Source organism: Lithobates pipiens, unplaced genomic scaffold (assembly GCF_037356315.1).
Source record: "Lithobates pipiens isolate NorthernLeopardFrog02 unplaced genomic scaffold, aLitPip1_a1.2 Scaffold_30, whole genome shotgun sequence".
Lineage (NCBI taxonomy): Eukaryota > Metazoa > Chordata > Amphibia > Anura > Ranidae > Lithobates > Lithobates pipiens.
This window is the reverse complement of record NW_027507791.1, coordinates 175,572,931-175,594,277: the sequence shown is the minus strand read 5'-3', so window position 1 is coordinate 175,594,277 and position 21,347 is coordinate 175,572,931. Positions and strand designations below refer to the sequence as shown.

Genomic DNA, 21,347 nt, shown 5'->3' with positions numbered 1-21,347 from the left:
CTCCACCCGTCTCTTACCCCGGAGGAAAAGATGTGCAGACGGGCCCACAACCTGTGCCTGTACTGCGGAGAACCTGGACACTACACAAGATCTTGTCCCAACAAGACACGCAAGTTCCTACCTCTCTCTTCCTTGAATGCACCTGCCTTGTCAAAGACTGGTTCTCACCTGGCTCTTGCCATTGTCTTACAGCTTTCCATAAGGACTATCCCAGTGTCAGTCATCGTTGACTCCGGGGTGTGTAGCTGCTTCATAGACCTGGCCTTCGCTACCAACCATGGCATTCCCCTTCGACCTAAGGCCCGGGGCCTTGCAGTAAATCTGGCGGATGGCTCTGCTCTCAACTCTGGTCCAGTCATCCAGGAAACCATTCCTCTGTTGGTCACTATTGGTTCTCAACATTAAGAACTTTTATGCCTGGGGGGGGGGGGGGGTGTGGCGACCGCGTAACGTGATGGCCGCACATTAGGAGAGCTCCGCTCCACACTCAGGGAATTATCATTACCCAGCCCGTCGGAAGATAGCTATCGCCATCAGTGCAAGCGCAAGTGATGTGGGAAACACCCGGCAACCAGACCGCCATACGGAGAAGAACTTCAAACCAGCCGAATGCACTGAAATTACCGGATTTTTATCCGGCAATAAACCGTGGGCCTCAGAAAGATAGTGGGGGAGGACACAGTGGAGGGCGGTGCTCCCGGCCTCATGCACCCGCTGCGTCAGCCGTATTAGTAAGCAGAGAGGAGGACTCGTGCACAGCGGGAATGGACGCTGGAACAGGGGAGCGTTCGTCAGACTCTGTACTCCCTGCAACTCTCCATCGACAAGGAGCCCTGTGAAATCAAATCCCAGGTTGGATTCTGACTCTTCTCTACCAAACATAACAACAGAGCTGGGTATGGAGGTGAGTGGATCGCACAATAGCAAACTGGTATCCCAACAACAAGTGGATCCAATATCAATGCTCCCAACTACAGGTCAGCCAATTTCAGATGTTACCCTTAAAGAGATGTTGATGTCACTGAGAACATCATTACAAACTGATATGCTGACATGTCTTCAACAATGTAGAGCGGAAATTAGTGATTTAGGTGAGCGTGTGCACCAGGTGGAATCGAGAATGTGTGATGTCACATCTTCCTTTAATGCGTTAGTGGACTCTCATGTATCACACCAGGAGGTCATTCATAAAATGCAATTAAAAATGGCGGACCTCGAAGATTGTTCCCGTAGGAACAACTTAACGATAAGGGGGATACCAGAGGTGGTTACAGCACAACAACTCCCTATCTACACGCGAGACCTCTTTCCGGCAATGGTCCAGTCCTTGTCATCGCTGGACCTCATAATTAACCGCATTCACAGGGTCCCAAAACCATCATTCCTCCGCCAAGAGGTGCCTAGGGATGTCCTGCTCAGAATGCACTTTTTCCACACTAAGGAAAAAATCCTGGAGGCATTACGCAAAGGTGACAATCTTCCAGAGCAAGTTTCTCAGTTACAGATTCTACCGGACTTGTCGCAACATACTCTACAGCTTTGCCGCAACATGGCGACCATCATCAAAGCCATGAGGAATCATAAAATCTTGTACAAATGGAAATACCCGGCGAATTTACAAGTGACACATAAAGAATCCACTCACCTCATCAAATCCTTGGAAGGATTGCACCTTTTGAGATCCTGGCAAATCATACCGCCTAACTCAGCTTTGGATCCACATCAGCAACCTGGACCACCGCTCAATTAACTACACTCCGACTGGCAAATTAAACAATAAAGAAGATCAAAGATGAACTATACTTGAATCTTAATCACCTCAACCCCATCTACACACTTCAATAGGATTTCCTGAGTGTCGAAGGTACAAGTCAAAGTACCGAAGACCCCCTCAATCGGGCACTCTAGCTGCCTGACCCTATTGGGTTTTGTTTCTTACTATGGTTCTGCAGTTTTTTTTTTTTTGTTTTTTTTTGCTTTTGTGTTTTTAAGCTTATTCTCTGGCGCATATTTTCCATTGGTCTCTGGCGAGAGGAAGCGGTAAGTTTTCCAATTACCGCACACAATACACATATAGAAGGTATCTTATGCAGGACTTCACTACCTGCCACTCAGAACGTACAACGATCGTGCACTTATGTTACCAACACTAATCTGTGCAGTATAACATCAAGCTATGGATTCATGCTGAAAGACGGAATAGGTGGACAATGCCTAGCTACGTTAGCTCTATACGTTCGACAGACAACTGAGAACTTTACTTACCTGATACAACACTCCAGTGGACTAAAACTAAAGAAACTTCGGCATGACAACTTTTATCCTCCCAAGTAAATTTCCCAATGAGTATTAGAATTCTTTCACTTAACGCAAGAGGAATAAACCACCCGGCCAAGAGGCGATCCTTATGGCAAGAGGCAGTGAAACATAAAGCAGACATACTGACGATTCAGGAGACCCACTTCCATAAATTAGCTATGCCGGCATGCTCGCATAAGAACTTCCCGTTTATGATTCATTCCTCCATTACGGCAAAGAAAAGAGGAATAATGGTGGCTGTAAGAGACTCTGTGAACTTTGAACTTAAGCACTCATTTGTGGACCCAGAAGGGAGGTTTATCGTACTGGTCTGTAATTTAAATAAGATCCCTACTACTTTTGCACGTATTTATGCTCCCAACTCATACCAACTTAGATTTCTGAAAAGAGTCATGAAAAAAATAGAGGGGATGCGAGTGGGGAGCATATTAGTTTGTGGTGACTTCAATATGATATTAGACAAGGAGTTAGATACCTCTTCTGGAGTCAGGAATCATTTTCCTAAATTTAGGGAATTGTTGCACAAAGAAGGAATGTATGATATTTGGCGATGCCTAAATGCCAACGACAAATCTTATACATATTATTCTCCCAGATTCAATTCCTACTCCAGAATAGATTTGTTCCTGACAGATAAAGACATGCTTCATAGAATCACACATTCAGTTTTTCTTTAAGCAGGATTTCTCATATTTAGTAATTGATCAGATGTTACCTTATTCTACTACATTTTTCCTTAGTTAACCTTTGTGGTTCGGACTGGAGTTTACTAGTTCTAAAGAGTTCATTTGGAATTTAATTGGGAATTTTGAAGTCCAGCTGTTCACTTCCCTCCGGGGAGCACAATTTCTGGGTGCTGTCCGGGGGTTTAGAGGGACGTAGATGGGGAGTTCTTCGGCGGGAGTCCCCCGAGCTATACCACTCCACAGTGTGAGCCCATTGGGGTGGAGTGGTGACCTTGGGGGTCTCCTTAGAAGTTGCCGATATGTTTATATCTTAATTCTTCTACACCTCACATTTAAATCTAATCAAATTCCTTCCTTTTTTTTTTTTATCTATGTTTCTGTATGTATATTATATATATATATATATATATATATATATATATATATATATATATATATATATATATATATATATATATATTTATATATATGTATATATTTTTTTTTTTTTTTTAATTTTGGTGTTCCTTTTTCTTATATACATCTTTATTACAAATTTTCAATGAAGTGGATCTTTACACTCCAAGCCCTTCTTGACATATAATAGCCCCAATTATATCTGTATAAGATACCTTGTATATCTTGACTTTTTTTTCTGATTGATGCATCCTGCTTTATTTGAATTCTCTGGTTTTTTTTATGTTATGTTTTTGCTTTATTTCTATTTTCTGTCTATACATGATGTATTTACCAAAGAATGAAATTCAATAAAAATTATTGAAAGAGAATCACACATTCATCCATTCAAGATATCACGTGGTCCGACCACGCTCCAGTACTGATCCAAATAGAAGGGGGTAATGCACATGCCACGACACGTATCTGGAGGTGTAATGATACAATCTTACAAGACCCCAAATATCAAAAAGAAATTTCTCAACAGCTTGAGGAATATTTTCGTTTTAATGACCCTGATAGTACAAGCCCTTACATTAATTGGAACGCCCATAAAGCCTTTGTTAGGGGTGTTCTAATTAAACTAAATTCCAAAATTCAAAAGGCCCGCTCAGCCAATCTAAACGACCTCTTACACGAGCTCCGTATATTAGAACAACGCAACCAATCTACTCCATCTACAGACCTAGCAACACAATTATTTCAATTGCGCTGCAAACTTAGGGAAATGTATTGCATGCAATACGAACAAACAATGAAAAGGCTTAGACTTAACTACCATGGGAACAATAATAGAACAGGTAAATTCCTGGCCAATCGACTGAAGGAAAGAAGGTTGAGGACGGTAATCCCCCATTTGCTCCACCCAACAACGGCAGACAAAATAGAAAACCCACAAATAATCGTGGATACATTCGCAGATTATTATTCGACCCTCTACAACCTAAACGATGACCCACACACACCCAAACCATCGATTGGAACTTATAGGAAATTTTTTAGATAAGTTACACTTGCCCTCACTATCGCCCACCCAGCTTCAAGAATTAAGTGCCCCTTTTACATCGGACAAGTTAGGAAAAGCTATTCATTTCCTACCCTTGGGGAAGGCCCCAGGCCCAGATGGACTCTCTAACGGTTATTACAAAAACTTCAGAGACATTTTAATACCCCATTTATTGCCCATGTTTAATGAAGCTAGGACGACTGATAATTTTCCAGCAGAAATGCTTAAAGCGTATGTAATTACTCTGCCCAAACCGGCCAATTTTCGCCCTGTATCCCTATTTAATGGCGATATCAAGTTGTACGCCAAAATTGTAGCGAGAAGAATTTTTTACATTATGCCAGAGCTAGTAAAATCAGATCAAACAGGTTTCACGAAAGGGCGTCAAGCATCAGATGCTACGAGACATCTACTAAACATAATTCATTCGAGACATCGAGAACGCCTTCTCTGCTTCTTTTAATAGATGCAGAGAAGGCGTTCGATAGAGTCCACTGGGGCTACATGAAGGCGGTGTTGCAAAAATTTGGCTTTCATTATGAAGCTTTATCAGCTCTTCTGGTGCTTTACTCAAATCCTTCTGCCCAAGTATTCACTTCGGGACTGCTGTCCAAGGCTTTCAATATATCTAATGGTACCCACCAGGGGTGTCCGCTGTCACCAATTTTTAACTTGACGATAGAACCCCTGGCCGAGGCCATTAGATCCCACCCACATATTTCAGGGCTCAAAGTCCAGCGAAGGGAACATATAGTTTATCTCTTCGCCAATGATATTATCCTTTTTTTATCAAACCCGGTCGTGTCCTTACCATTCACATATGAAATACTAGAATTATTTGGAAATTTTCTTACTACAAAGTTAATTTCAGTAAGTCCCTAATACTTGATTTAGGCCTAAACCCACATGTGAGCTCATATCTCAAACAAACGTTTCCATATGTATGGGCCCCTGAAAAGATCCCATATCTGGTCATATACCTCACAAAGAAATTGTCCCACATTGTAGATATCAATATAGAAAACCTCCTTCAAGACATAAAAAAGACACTTTCCAAAATCTCATCCACTGACCTATCCTGGGCCAGAAAAATAGCATCTTTCAAGATGTTGATCCTCCCAAAAATTCTATATATATTTAGAACCCTCCCAATACCGCTTAAAGCGCCCCACTTCCAGAAAATGACAAAAATACTCAAACAATACATATGGCAGGGTAAAAGAGCCAGATGCTCTACCAATAGACTTATACTACACAGAAAAGTGGGAGGAATGGGACTACCTGATCTCAAGGATTACTATTGGGCAGTTATACTGGCACAAACGAAACACTGGTTCCAACATAACCCTGAACCCTCATGGGTAAGCATTGAAAAATCTATGGTCAAAACTCAGCACATGAGTCTCCTTCTAATAGCAGACTGTTGGAAATTGAGCAACTTGACACATCTTTCTCCACCGATTAAAGTGACGATACTAGCGTGGAGACATTTTGTCATGATCTGGAGTCAGGCTCAGAGGCCAGTAGCTATAGCAGCAGAGCAGATATTCACACAGGTCACCCTGGCTGATGACACGGGTTCACCTGAGGTGCGGGGTCTAAGCACTAACCGGTATTCACCAGAGCTCCCAAAGGTGCAGATGGGCTTGGCTGCGTGTTAGTGCCAGGTTGCGGTCCTCGGGATAGCCCCACCAGGAGGTGAGCAAGCCGGGGGTCTGGTAGCAGATATAGCAGGTAGGGATCAAGCAGAAGCGTAGTTGAGAAACAAGCCAAAAGTCGGTAACAAATAGTTGCAGGTTGGGATTCAGCAGAAGCGTAGTCCAGGAACAAGCCAAATGTCGGTAACAAATTGTAGCGAGGATACGGTCGGCACCAGGAGAGATAGGAGCAAGATATTGGCTGGTGAAGGCACAATATTCTGGCAACCAGGAGGTGCAGAGACATGGCTTAAATCAGGAAGTTCATGGGAGGAGCAAAGGGTTCAAGGTTCAAGACAAACAAGATTCAAGACAAGATCATTCAAGGAATTGTCCAAGGAGCTGTCCAGCATTCCAGGTGGCTCAGCAAGCAGAGTCACTGCCAGATACACCAGAGGTCCCAGGTTCAAGCCCAGGTCCTAACACATTTATTGAACCAAACATCACAGGACAGTTCCAACTTCAAAATCAGGATCCCAATCCAAACTTTAGAAATTATGCTCCCGTACAGTCCTATCATTAAACGGAGGGAAAATGGAATAGAATGGGTAGACGAACTGTATAACCAGGGGCTCTTAAAATCGTTCGACACTCTAAGAACCACACACCAACAAACTTTTGTACAATCAGGTGATATCCTTCATATCTAAATACCCCGGCCAAATATTGAGATAAACAGGGCCATCTGGCAATATTATACGATACTTGACAATAGAAGTAAAGGCATTTTAGTTCTATATAACACACTCCAACATAAACAAAAATTTGTTAAATCCCCTTCCGTTCTGGCATGGGAAAAGGATCTAAATAAATCTTACGAGGAAGATCAATGGATCAAGTCGATACAATACAACTATACTGCCACACACTGTGTTAACCATTGGGAACTCACCCAGAAAATACTTCACAAATGGTATAGGACACCCTACCAGTTAGCAAGAATATTCCCCTCCCACTCCTCGCTTTGCTGGAGAGATTGTGGCAACACAGGCACTATACTGCATATATTTTGGCAATGCAAGAATTTATCTAGTTATTGGAGGAGGCTATTTAGTATTCTAGCAGAAATCACGGCAGTGATAAATCCCCTGAACCCAGCGTTAGCGGTACGCCACCTTGGAATTGACGACTATCCAACACAATTTTGTATAGTAGTAACCCATGTCTTAATCACCGCAAAATTAGTAATAGCCAGACATTGGAAAAGTACACTATCCCCAAACCCCTGAGAGGTATTGGTACAGGTAAATCTAAATTATCAGTATGAGAGATTATTAGCCATCAAGGAGATCCTCTTTTCAAAAATTTGATGTACAATGGAAATGTTGGACAGACTGGTATAAAAAGTGAAGGTTATTAATTCCCTCAGAACAAAGTTCGGGCAATATCGTGATGAAGCTATAACGGTGATTTAAGTCTTAAGTTAATGTTACTCTGTGCGGCCCTTCTGACACAGCGTGATCTCAGTTGGGGTGTGGAAGGTGTTGGACAGAGTATACTATACTGCATTGCAGAGTTAGATTGTGTAAAGTGTAGTATCGGAGGCAAGGCAAGTGTGATCTGACTTGGAGTTATGAGGTACCTTAGGAAACTTAGGCCGCGTACACACGCGGCCACTGTTCGCCCAACTTTGTTCGTCAAACAGTTTGAGCGGACAGTCCGCTCAAAATTAGCATGGACGGACTTGGCCACACACGACGAACGAACAGTCCGCTGAAACTTGCGCGATGACGTGAACGGCACGTACGACGGGACTAGAAATACGACGTCCTATACACTGCAATGCAACCTTCGCCGTGTAAATCCTTTCTGAGCATGCGCGGAACTTAGTTTGACGAACAAGCCTACACACGGGCGGACTGTCCGCTCAAACTAAGTTTCAGCGGACAGTTTTACGGAATTTCCAAAAAACTTTGTTCGTCAGACTGTCCGCTGAAACTGTCCGCTGAAGCCCACACACGAGCGGACTGTCCGCCGAAACACTGTTCAGCGGACAAAGTTGAGCGAACAGCCCCCGTGTGTGTACGCGGCCTCAGAGACATGAGATTAAATGTAAAACTAGAGGCGCTCCATTGAACTGTGTATTTCAGATTGTATCTCAGTGTTCTTTTGTTCAATTTGTTACACGCATTGTATCGCAAATAATACAATAAAAATTATAAAAAAAAAAAAAAAAACTTTTATGCCTGGATGTCATTCCCTATCCCCTTTTCCCAATTATACTGGGAATGCCCTGGTTGCAAGCTCACAATCCCAGCATCGACTGGGCCACGGGTGAAGTTCAGTTTCCTTCCAAGTACTGTCGTCAGCATTGCCTTTGTGGGACATCTTGCAAGCCATCCCAGCTACTCTGTGTGAAGTCAGATACTGAGCTATGCCACTCTATTCCTAAACCTTATCACGACTTCTTGGACGTCTTTAGCAAAAAAGGAGCAGAGACTCTCCCTCCACATAGACCATATGACTGCCCAATAGAACTCTTACCAGGAACGAAAATTCCTTTTGGAAGGATCTTTCCATTAACCGAGCAGGAGTTGGGTACCCTGAAGGACTACATACTGTAGACGAGAATCTGAAGAAGGGGTTCATCCACCCCTCCACCTCCCCGGCACCTTCTTCGTCAAAAAAAAGACCGCTCCCTACGTCCTTGCATCGACTACCAGGAATTAAACAAAATAACCATTAAGAACAGATATCCGCTACCACTGGTGCCAGAACTTTTCCAGAGATTGGGAACGGCTACTATCTTTACTAAGCTGGATCTTCGTGGGGCGTACAATCTCATCCGCATCCGAAAAGGAGACGAGTGGAAGATGGCCTTCCCTACTTGATTCGGTCATTACGAGTATCTTGTTATGCCGTTTGGACTATGTAATGCCCCAGTGACGGTCCAGCACTTCGTCAATTACATTTTTCATGACTACCTGGACTTGTATGTCATTGTCTACCTGGATGACATTTTGGTGTTCTCATCCTTATCTGATCACCGCAGGCATGTCCGGAACGTACTGGCTCGTCTAAGGCAACATGGGCTTTAAGCCAAACTGGAGAAATGCGAATTCCAATGTGTGAAATTGCTGGGCCTGGTCATTTCGGCTGAGGGCACTAAGATGGATCCCGAGAAAGTTGCCGCTATCCTGGACTGGCCCGCACCCGCTGACAAAAAGGGGGTACATTGCTTTATTGGCTTCGCCAACTTCTATAGGAAGTTTATTAAAGGGTTTTCTTCCATAATCGCTCCCATAACGGAGCTAACTAAACAAGGAATCCAATTCTGCTGGACTCCCGAAGCACAGGTGGCCTTTAAAAAGCTCAAGGGACTTTTTACATCAGCGACCATTCTCAAGCATCCAGATCACGCGTTGCCCTTCGTCCTGGAGGTGGACGCATCTGAAATGACAGTGGGCGCGTCAGGGTGCTAAAACTCTCCTTTACCCAGTGGGATTTTTCTCCCGTAAATTGTCTTCTTCAGAGAGGAATTATGATGTAGGAGACTGAGAGCTTCTGGCCATCAAAGTGGCGCTGGAGGAATGGCGCTATCTACTAGAGGGTGCCGCACATCCTGTTCTGGTGTACACAGACCATAAAAACTTGGAGTATCTGAAGACAGCCAAGATGCGCACTTTTCTTTTCACACTTCCAGTTCCACATAACCTACAGACCCGGCTCCAAGAATGTCAAACCTGACGCCCTCTTCCGAATGTTCCATGACACTGAGGAAATTCAACCCCCGGATACCATCCTACCTCCTGGAAATTTTCTACTCCTGCAAGGGGATCTCGTGTCTCGGATAAAACAGGCTTCTATCGGAATGACCCCATCCAATGAAATTTGTGCCAAGGATGGCCTTTTTTGGCATAACGGCAAGATTGTGGTCCCGGAAGATCTAAGGGTACACGTGCTTGAACTGTGTCACTTTGGGCCATCAAAAATGGTCGACCTGATGCAGCGTACCTTCTGGTGGCCTCATCTGACCAGGGATTGCAGGGACTATGTCGAGTCATGTAGTGTTTGTGCCCGAAACAAGGTCAGCCGAGCAATGGCATGGGGTTTGTTGAAGACTTTACCGGTCCCGGAAAGGCCATGGAGTATGATTGGGATGGATTTCATCATTGAGCTTCCCCCATCAGAAGGTTTCTCCTCCATCTTCGTGGTAGTGGACAGGTTGTCAAAGATGGCACACTTTCTGCCTATGAAAGGCACCCCTTCAGCTTCGGAAACAGAACATTTTTTTATCAAGGAAGTGATAAGACCGCACAGAATCCCAATGAACATCTTATTGGATCGTGGTGTCCAGTTCACCTCTAGGTTTTGGAAAGCCCTTTGTGGAAATCGAACTGGCATTCTCCTCTGCATACCACCTGCAGACAAATGGCCAAACTGAGAGAACTAATCAAACTTTAGAACAGTATCTCCGGTGTTTCTCTACTTTCTCACAGAATGATTGAGCCTCCTTGCTCCCTTTGGCCGAGTTCTCATACAACAACTCCTTGCACTCAGACACCATTCTTCGCCAATTATGGCTTTCACCCGTCTTTCTTACCAAGTTCGGTACCTGAATGTACTGTGCCAGCAGTCTCAGAAACACTGAACTTTTTCTCTGCCAACAACAACCTGCTTCAGGAAACCATGGCCAAATCCCAGGAATACTATAAGAAGTTTTATGATGGGAAGAGGCGTGGGGAACTTGTCTTGGAGAACGGCAACCAGGTCTGGCTATCCACGACTAATTTGAAGCTGGCGTGCCCCTCTAAGAAACTGGGACCCAAGTTTTTGGGTCCCTTCTCTGTGAAAAGAAGGATTAACAACTTAACCTACGAACTTGACCTACCTGCTTCTTTAAAAGTCCACCCAGTATTCCATGTGTCTCTCTTGAAACCGGTGGTCCTGAATCCCTTTGGTGGCCGTAGCATCGCCCCCCCCCCCCCCCGAGTCCGGTTATTGCTGACAACGAGGAGGAATTTGAGGTTGAAGCCATTCTGGACTGTAGAAGACGTCGCAACCAAATTGAGTTCCTCATTAAGTGGAAAGGGTATGGGCCCGAAGATAACTCATGGGAACCCGAAAACAATTTACACGCCAAAGAACTCTTACGGGTGTTCAAGAATTCACATGCTTCCAAACTGGCTCGTTTGGGCATCCGGAGTCTGCCCTTGAGGAAGGGGCACTGTCAGAGAGGTTACCTGACTGGACAGATGGCTGGCTGCCCTGGCTCGTGCCAGTGTGCAGCGGCGTGCGTTGGCACTCGTGTTCCTGTGCGCATGGCTGTGCGCGTTCCTGTGGGCACTCATGCGCGTGTGCTGGCTGACCCCCGGACCCATGTTGGTGTGCGTGAACGCGCACGTGGGTGCACTTTGGCGTGCGCGTTCCTGTGGGCATCGACTCGTGTGCTTCTGGGGTGCTGGTGCACGCGCACGTGCAGGTTCACGTGCGCCTGTGCGTGTTGGTGCACACACGTGCGCGCTGGCGCATGCATGTGCACGCTGTTTGGCGCCGACTGGCCTATTTAGTCTGGCTGAACCCATTGATCAGTGCTGCCTGATCAACAGCTCCCTGTGACCTTGCTCCCTGAACCTTAATTCCGGCTTGATTACCTATTGACTTGGCTTGCTCTTCTGACCTTCCTGGATATCCACTCGCACCTGACCTCTGGCTTGTTTTTGACCTTGCTCCTTTCTGCTGCCTTGTACCTCGCTGCCTGCACGTTGCTGAACCCGGCCTGTACCTGGACTTACCTTACCGGCTCCTGCTCACTATCCGCTGCCTGTATTCCTGCTCTTCACCTAGCTGTCTGAAGACCCTTCTCTTCCAGCATCAGGACTCACCTACCAGGCTCTTATACTCCTCTGCACTCTTGAGCCACCTGTCTTCTCCACCAGGGGCCGCGAGTCGGACACGTAAGGGAGACCACCCGCTGCCCGAGTGGACTCACCGGTCAGGTACGTAGGCTCTGATACCGATAGGTACACAGACAGATCGATAGGCAGGTAGATTGGTACACAGATTGACAGATACACAGACAGACATGTCGATAGGTACACAGACAGACAGACAGATCAATAGGCAGGCAGAGCTATATGCAGACAGATGGACAGACAGACAGATCGATAGACAGGCAGATAGGAACACAGACAGACAGATTGATAGGCAGACAGATCGTTAGGCAGGCAGATAGGTACACAGACAGACAGATCGATAGGCAGGCAGATAGGAACACAGACAGACAGATTGATAGGCAGACAGATCGATACACAGACAGACAGATCGATAGGCAGGCAGATAGGAACACAGACAGACAGATTGATAGGCAGACAGATCGATAGGCAGGCAGATAGGTACACAGACAGACAGATCGATAGACAGACAGATCGATAGGCAGGCAGATGGGTACACAGACAGACAGATCGATAAGCAGACAGATCGATAGGCAGGCAGATAGGTACACAGACAGACAGATAGATAGGCAGATAGATAGATAGATAGATAGATAGATAGAAAGATAGATAGATAGATAGATAGAGGGGCAGTCCTTTATTGTGTTATTCTACCAGCTATATTTGTGGCCCATAACCATTGTTGGTGCACTTATCAACAGTCTTGATGAATTAGCATGCACTGCAATAAATCCTGTTTCCAGTAACTCAGTCCCTGCTAATGTGTAAATGGTGGACAGTGAGCCCTCTCCCCAGTTAATGTGAGGCAGTTGTAGACTCCCGCTATAGGAATGGGGCCCCTTGCCTCTGTTCAGATGGCTCCAGTTATAAGAAAGGAAGGAGGGTAGAGTGACATGATGTTCCAGTCTCCCTGGAGCAAGGATGAGATGGATGAGATCTCTGCAGTTCTGTGCGCTCTCAGGCTTCAAGCTCCAGGCCCCAACCGTGTAGTCTCCCGCAGAGATGTGGGCACATAGGCTGATGTGCTCACATGGATTTCTGTTCTGCCAACAGAACTGTCTGCATCCACAAGTCCCATTCTATGGTTGATTTTCCGAACTTCCAATTCCAATGATCCTTAGCATTCTGCATATAAGTTCATAGGGTTTCCTGGCTATAGCTCTCTCCCTGCTAACTAGAGAGGATAATGCAACACAACATCCGCATAGCAGTATACAGTGAAATTAAAACTGCCTGTAAAGAGGACAGTGTATCCTTCTCCGTGTTTCTGTAGTCCAGTACCTGGCTACATAGTAACCTAGTTGGCTGGTTGAAAAGTCAATCTAGTTAAACCAATAAAACTATATTTAATTTATAACATTTATTTATAACATTTTTCATTAAAAAATATATATACTGGAGTTTTATAAAGTGATCTAACATTGGTTCCAATAAAGAGAAATTTGTTTTGTATATTTATGCAGATAACAGTTGCATTCAATCTTGGGGGAGAAATTAATTTTCTTCTGGCAACCTTCTTCTCTTCTACAGTTTGTACAATAATCTCCTGACAGACAGTTCCTGCCCCCATCTGGCATCTGGAGTAACGAATAACCAGACATTGAGGAAACTGGGCCTGTCAAATAACAATCTGGAAGGTCCTCATTTCAGTTATCTTATGGAAGCTCTGAAAAAAAGCCGGATAGAGGAAATAGTGTGAGTATTAAGGGGCTGAATGAGACAATAATATTTTGGGACACTATCCGAAATATGTACAGATATAAAGAATATAAAGAATAATGTATCTGTATTAGATATCTTTTGACTACATAAATAGCCAACCCTATACTAACGTCTTATTATTGGATGTTATCACACTCTGTTATCAGTAATGAAATAATATATTCCAAAAATGTTGGTAAATTCTGATATTCCATTTAGTTTGATAACCAATAAATTAAATTAGATTTTAGGTTGTCATAAATGAGGGAATAGGATATTACCACAATGATCAATCAAATCATCCTGTCATCTGATATGACCATCGTCATCATTCATTGTTAAGGATCTCCCCATTGTCAGAGAATTTCTTTTTAGCAAAGATAAACTGATTTTTTTTTGAAATACCAATACAGTGTATGGGGATATCACCATCTCTACATATGTATGGTAATATTGGTCTGTCTAAATGATAACATTTTTCTAATAACATTTTTATTTATTGGAGTTTTATAAAGTGATATTACCTCCTATAAATAAACACATAGTGTAGCGCTCTGTGAAAATTTCAAGCTAAGTGAATAATCTTAACGTGATGCAAGTAAATATGAGTAGTTAACCCAAATATCAAATTCTCTTAATACTGAAATAATAGTAAAACTATAAACAAATGTAATGGTTGTGACAGACCTAGCTGGGACCGAGGCTTTTTGAGAGGACTGAATGCGAGCCTCTTGCTGACGGATTATGGGCCCTGGATTTTAAGGGGCACAGGGTGAATGAGAACCCCATTGTGACGGAACCGATCCCACACTCCAATTGAGTGCTTCCGTCAGTATACCGCTTCATAATTCTGAATATAGAGATCAGATATTCCAACCGCTCACAAGCACAAAGCAAGATGACACTCGCTTAGCTGCTCAACATGGACTCATTTATTAGAACCAAAATGCCAAGTATTTATAATACAGTAGAAGACTAAAACCTAAACTAATTAGCATGAGCTAATTATCTAAATCAACACTCAGACTAGTTGACTGAGGGATAAGACTTTTCGGCTCCTGGCTCACTAACAATTCAATAAACATTACCAAAACATAAACACGGGGTTAATTAGCACAAACAACAATGTGTGAATACTTAATACTCAAACTAGACTAATTTACACAACAGACAGGTGGCTGGAGTTCATGACATTAGCATCTAACAGTTTGTGTCCCAACAGCATGAGGCAACACACATTATCCACTTAAGGACCACCGTATTGCCAATGTACGTCATTACAATGGCACCGGCAGGCACAAGCACTTACAAGTACGTGCCTGCCTTCCAGCGGGTGGGGGGTCCCCCTCCCGCTGGATACGGTGGTCCGTTTCGCTTCAGGAGCGATCCGGGATGAGGGGATGGCCGTTGGTTTCTGGCCATCCCCTCTCGATCGCTCCTAGCGAATGAGAAGCTTCCTCCCACTGTGTATTGTATACACAGGCAAGGAGGAAGTGATGTCATTCTCCTCGGGGCGGTCTTTTAGACCGGACTACGAGGAGAAGACTAAAAGTAAGTGCTACACTAACACATAGGTACACATAGGTACACAACCCCCCCGATCATCCCCCGATCACCCCCCGATCGCCCCCCGATTCCCCCCCCCCCCCAGTCACAGTGTCACTGATTGCAGTGATCATTTATTTACTGATCACTGCATTCAGTGTCAGCTGTAAAAGTAAAAACTGTCAGGGCAGTTAGTGTTAGGTCCAGGGTAGCCCCCTACCACCCCCCAATAAAGGTTTAACCCCCTGAATGCCCCTAGAGTTAACCCTTTCACCCCCTTTTGCCAGTGTCACTAAGCGATCATTTTTCTGATCGCTGCATTAGTGTCGCTAGTGTTGCTAGGTAGCTAGTTATTTTTTTAGGTTCACTGCCAGGTTTTTATAGCGCTAGGTACCCCGATATACTACCCAATAAAGGTTTTAACCCCCTGATTGCCCTAGTTAACCCTTTCACCCCCTTTTGCCAGTGTCACTAAGCGATCATTTTTCTGATCGCTGCATTAGTGTCGCTAGGTAGCTAGTTATTTTTTTAGGTTCACCGCCAGGTTTTTATAGCGCAAGGTACCCCAATATACTACCCAATAATGGTTTTAACCCCCTGATTGCCCCTAGTTAACCCTTTCACCCCCTTTTGCCAGTGTCACTAAGCGATCATTTTTCTGATCGCTGCATTCGTGTCGCTAGTGTCGCTAGGTAGCTAGTTTTTTTTTAGGTTCACCACCAGGTTTTTATAGCGCTAGGTACCCCGATATACTACCCAATAATGGTTTTAACCCCCTGATTGCCCCTAGTTAACCCTTTCACCCCTTTTTGCCAGTGTCACTAAGTGATCGTTTTTCTGATCACTGCATTAGTGTCACTAGTGCCGCTAGGTAGCTAGTTACTTTTTTAGGTTCACCGCCAGGTTTTTATAGCACTAGGTACCCCGGTATACTACCCAATAATGGTTTTAACCCCCTGATTGCCCCTAGTTAATCCTTTCATACCCTTTTGCCAGTGTCACTAAGCGATCATTTTTCTGATCGCTGCATTAGTGTCACTAGTGTCGCTAGGTAGCTAGTTATTTTTTTAGGTTCACCGTCAGGTTTTTATAGCGCTAGGTTCCCCCATATACTACCCAATAATGGTTTTAAACCCCCTGATTGCCCCTAGTTAACCCTTTCACCAGTGATCACCGTATAAGTGTTACGGGTGACTGGTTAGTTTGCTTTTTATAGCATCAGGGCACCCACCATTTATTACCCAATAAAGGTTTAACCCCCTGATCACCCGGCGGGTGATATCAATTAGGTTTTAGGGTCAGGGTCTGAGTCGCCCCAGGCAGCGCCAGGTTAGTGCCAGTAGCGCTAACAACCACGCGCAAAGCATACACCTCACGTAGTGGTATAGAATCTGAACAGATCAATATCTGATCTGATCAGATCTATACTAGCATCCCCAGCAGTTTAGGGTTCCAAAAAAACGCATTGTTAGCGGGATCAGCCCAGATACCTGCTGGCACCTGCGTTTTGCCCCTCTGCCCAGCCCACCCAAGTGCAGTATCGATCGATCACTGTCACTTACAAAACACTAAACACATAACTGCAGCGATCGCAGAGTCAGGCCTGATCCCTGCGATCGCTAACAGTTTTTTTGGTAGCATTTTATATTTAAATCCGGAAGGCAGTGCTTGGTTTTCGGGGTCCCGTACGTGGCTAGGCTCCAAAAAAGTCCCCCACATGTGGTATCCCCGTACTCGGGAGAAGCAGCAGAATTTATTTTGGGGTATAATTTGACTTATGCCCATAGCATGTGTGAGCAATATATCATTTAGTGACAACTTTGTGCAAAAAAAATAATTTTTTTTTAAATTCCTGCAACTTGTGGCAAAATATAAAATATTTCATGGACTCAACATGCCTCTCAGTAAATAGCTTGGCGTGTCTACTTTCTAAAATGGGGTCATTTGGGGGGGTTTTGTGCTATTTTGGTATTTTATGGCCTTCGAAACTGTGATAGGTAGTGAGGAGTGAAATCAAAAATTTGCACCCTTAGAAACCCTGAAGGCAGTGATTGGTTTTTGGGGTGCCGTACGCAGCTAGACTCCCAAAAAGTCCCACATATGTGGTATCCTCGTACTCAGGAGAAGCAGCAGAATATATTTTGGGGTGCAATTCCACATATAACTATGGCATGTGTGAGCAATATATCATTTAGTGACAACTTTTTGTAAACATCTTTTTTTTTTTTTGTGTAATTATTCAAGCACTTGGGACAAAAAAGAAAAAATATTCAATGGGCTCAACATGCCTCTCCACAACTTCCTTGGGGTGTCTACTTTCCAAAATGGGGTCATTTGGGGGGGTTTTGTGTTATTTTGGCATTTTATGGCCTTCGAAACTGTGATAGGTAGTGAGGAGTGAAATCAAAAATTTACACCCTTAGAAATTCTGAAGGCAGTGATTGGTTTTCGGGGTGCCGTACGTGGCTAGACTCCCAAAAAGTCCCACATATGTGGTATTTCCGTACTCAGGAGAAGCATCAGAATATATTTTGGGGTGCAATTCCACATATAACTATGGCATGTGTGAGCAATATATCATTTAGTGACAACTTTTTGTAAACCTTTTTTTTTTTTTTGTGTCATTATTCAATCACTTGGGACAAAAAAAAATATTCAATGGGCTCAACATGCCTCTCCACAACTTCCTTGGGGTGTCTACTTTCCAAAATGGGGTCATTTGGGGCGGGTTTGTGCTGCCCTGCCATTTTAGCACCTCAAGAACTGAGATAGGCAGTCGTAAATTAAAAGCTGTGTAAATTCCAGAAAATGTACTCTAGTTTGTAGACGCTATAACTTTTGCGCAAACCAATAAATATAGGCTTATTGAAATTTTTTTTACTAAAGACATGTGGCTGAATAAATTTTGCCCTAAATGTATGACTAAAATTGAGTTTATTCGATTTTTCTTATAACAAAAAGTAGAAAATATCATTTTTTCTCAAAATTTTTGGTCTTTTTCCATTTATATCGCAAAAAATAAAAATCGCAGAGGCAATCAAATACCATCAAAAGAAAGTTCTATTTGTGGGAAGAAAAGGACGCAAATTTCGTTTGGGTACAACATTGCATGACCGCGCAATTACCAGTTAAAGCAGTGCAGTGCGAAATTGTAAAAAGACCTCTGGTCCTTAGGCTGTTAATTGGTCCGGGGCTGAAGTGGTTAAATATACATATATACAGCATTGGATCTGACTAGCACAGATTATAGTGGGGTTCTCATTCACCCTGTGCCCCTTAAAATCCAGGGCCCATAATCCGTCGGCAAGAGGCTCACATTCAGTCCTCTCAAAAAGCCTCGGTCCCAGCTAGGTCTGTCACAATGGTCTGTGCATACAGGCAATAAAATGTCTGTAGAGTGCCAAAAACAGAGTGACACTGTTTCAAAAGAAAATAAACTAAAAGTTCATAGACTTCATGCTGACATCCAAGCGGTGAACATAAATGTATGGCTGAAGTGAGGGGAACCACCACCGATAAATAGAAGACCAAAGTGATTGAACCCAAAAGAACATACGTTCTATGAGTCAAACGGGCTTGTGTTGTGTAGACAACAGGTGTAGATGGACATCCGGAGTCTCCAGATAACTGGACCAGGATCACCCAACTATCTACAGGATGGGGATATATTTAGTAGATCAAACAAGCGGTCCTAGGAAATTGTCTGGGGGGGATATTATCTCCTATAAGAATACTATGAAAAAAAAAAAGATAGTGCATCACTAGGATTGCATTTCAGATTATGAACAAAGCAGCAGAGGGCCTTCTAACTTTTTTGGGCCTCATCATACATGGTACACCACAGCTCATGTATCCGAAACTGACTATTATACAGTATATCACAAACAATTTCTGTCACTAATCATATAGATTACTAGCTCTCTTCCATATTTGTGAAGTGTTTTATGTCTAGCAATAGTCAGCTGCTTCTAACTTCGCCGATTACTCCTGGAGTCTCTGCTCCTTATGTCTGCCATGGAGAGAAGAGAGGAAGAGTGGAAGCTGAAAGAGCTCGGAGGAGGAAAAATTGGGGTCTGATGTATAACTTCCATTATAATCATAATTTTACATTTCAATAAAAAACTCTTCCCCTCTCTGGTGGTGTCTTGTGAGCATGATACATCCTGATTTGTCATATTCTTTCCCATATTCCTCCAATCTGTGACTTCAGATAATTAATAGTTGCTGCCTGTTGTGCTGGTTTTTAGGTTATACACATCTGTAAAACAGGCTCAGATAATGCCTTGCTGTTCCGATAGTGATAGCTTTTGTACATGTAGCGGCTGCTCTGCATCCTCATTACATTGCCAGGCTGGCCGAGACTTTCACTGAAGAGACACAGCCTGTCAGCTCTGTAGGAGTGGTTTCCTCCCTCCCTGTTTTTCCCTTCCAATTATGAGATGAGTCATAGATGTGCTCAGGCTGCAGCGACAAGGAACTCTGGGAGATGGGGTTCTTAGCACAAGCTGCTGGATTGAAATCGACAAACACAGAGAACTACAAATCCCAAAAATCACTGCTGCATGGGAGAAGTTTTAGCCCAGAGGCTTTCTGGGAGGAAAGCATAGCTACCACAGGGAAGAAAAGAGTCTGGAAGTGGGGACAGAGTGCTGTGGCCTTAGATCTGGGGGATCGCGCATGTCACAGTCAAGAAGTCAGCTGCGTCCTGTGTTCAGGATATTAGTCACTTACAAGTGGATACACAGTGCAGGTTAATTCAGTGCACTGGGTCAGGTATTGTGGTTAAGCAGGCCTGTAGGGACTGTGGAGCTGGGGTGAAGAAGGGAGAGGACTGACAGTCAAAAATAAAGTCATTCCTCTATGCTCCTCTTGCCTGGACTCATATAGCCCAATTATTTTGTGGTTGTCAGATACTCTATTAAAGTTAATGTTGCATTTTCTTGCCATGTTATTCTCATGTGTTTACCTCTGCTGTTGTAGCCATTTCACTTAAAGGAGTTCCCTGAAAGCGGACAGACCAGATCTTATTGATTTTTTTTGTAGCTTTTGTCCTTTGTTATATTTTCTTACTGCCTTATATTACTGTGATTGCTTGTTCCATTCTCATTTAACCTGTTGTCGACCTGCCGCTGTCATTATACGGCGTCAGTTTGGCACGGCTGCGCAAACCCGCCGTAGGTGTACTGACCAATGCCTCTGGCAGGCCCATAGTGTCTGCCTTTAAGGGTCCACTGGAAAAACTGGGAAAATACATGGATGCCCTCATAAAGGAACTTGTTCGTGATTTACCTTCCTATGTCAAGGATACCAGAGATGTCCTGTGAAGATTGGAGGACATAATTCCCATGAGCATTGCTCCATATGGAAAAGTTGACGTGGAATCACTATACACGTCAATTCCTCATGAATGGGGACTTAAAGGTGTACAATATTTTCTGTAAAATAAATTTTCACTTTTGGGTGCACAAAAGGAGTTCATCATGGAAATGTTGGAATTCATGTGTCAGGGCTGGCTCAGCCCTTCCTTCTCTGGGCTGGCTGCTCAGCTGTTGGCTAATTGTCAGCTCTCATCTCCTGCGTTCCTGTTTAAAAACTGGCTTGCTGAAATCCCTTCTGGCTCCTTATCCTGCTTTCTGTTCCTCCACTTGGATCCCTGACTTCTGGCTGGGCTAATTACCCGATCTGGTTATTGAAATCTGGCCTGGCTGACTACTCAATCCGGTTACTGGACTCTGACTATGCTTTGACTACACTTACTCTATTTACCTTTTTATTTTTTTATTAATAAACAAGTGTGATTTAATTGTACTTCTCTCTTGTCTGGTTCATGGTTTCTGACAGTAGACGAAGGCCGTGAATTCAGAAGATACAGTCAATCCACTTGTCAGTAATATTTTTTCCAGATTGGATGAGCAATATCACTGCATGGATCAGTTTGCCATAGCGTTACAAATGCTCCTGAGTCACATGGCTCACCTGGAATCCCCCACTGTGGCTGCTCCGGTACAACCTGAGTTGCAGGCTGTCCCTGCTGCTGCACCAATCTCTGTGCAGGCACCCGCCT

General features: G+C 43.9%; 1 protein-coding gene across 7 annotated transcripts in view; it reads left to right on the top strand.

Moving 5' to 3' along the window:
- Window positions 1-21,347, top strand: part of LOC143943354 (NACHT, LRR and PYD domains-containing protein 3-like) — a 124,369-nt gene that overhangs the window by 86,271 nt on the left and 16,751 nt on the right. For all 7 annotated transcript variants that reach the window (XM_077465075.1, XM_077465078.1, XM_077465076.1 and 4 more), the window contains one exon: window positions 13,568-13,732. In XM_077465075.1, the coding sequence (XP_077321201.1) occupies window positions 13,568-13,732 (165 nt within the window). The remainder of the gene's footprint in view (window positions 1-13,567; window positions 13,733-21,347) is intronic.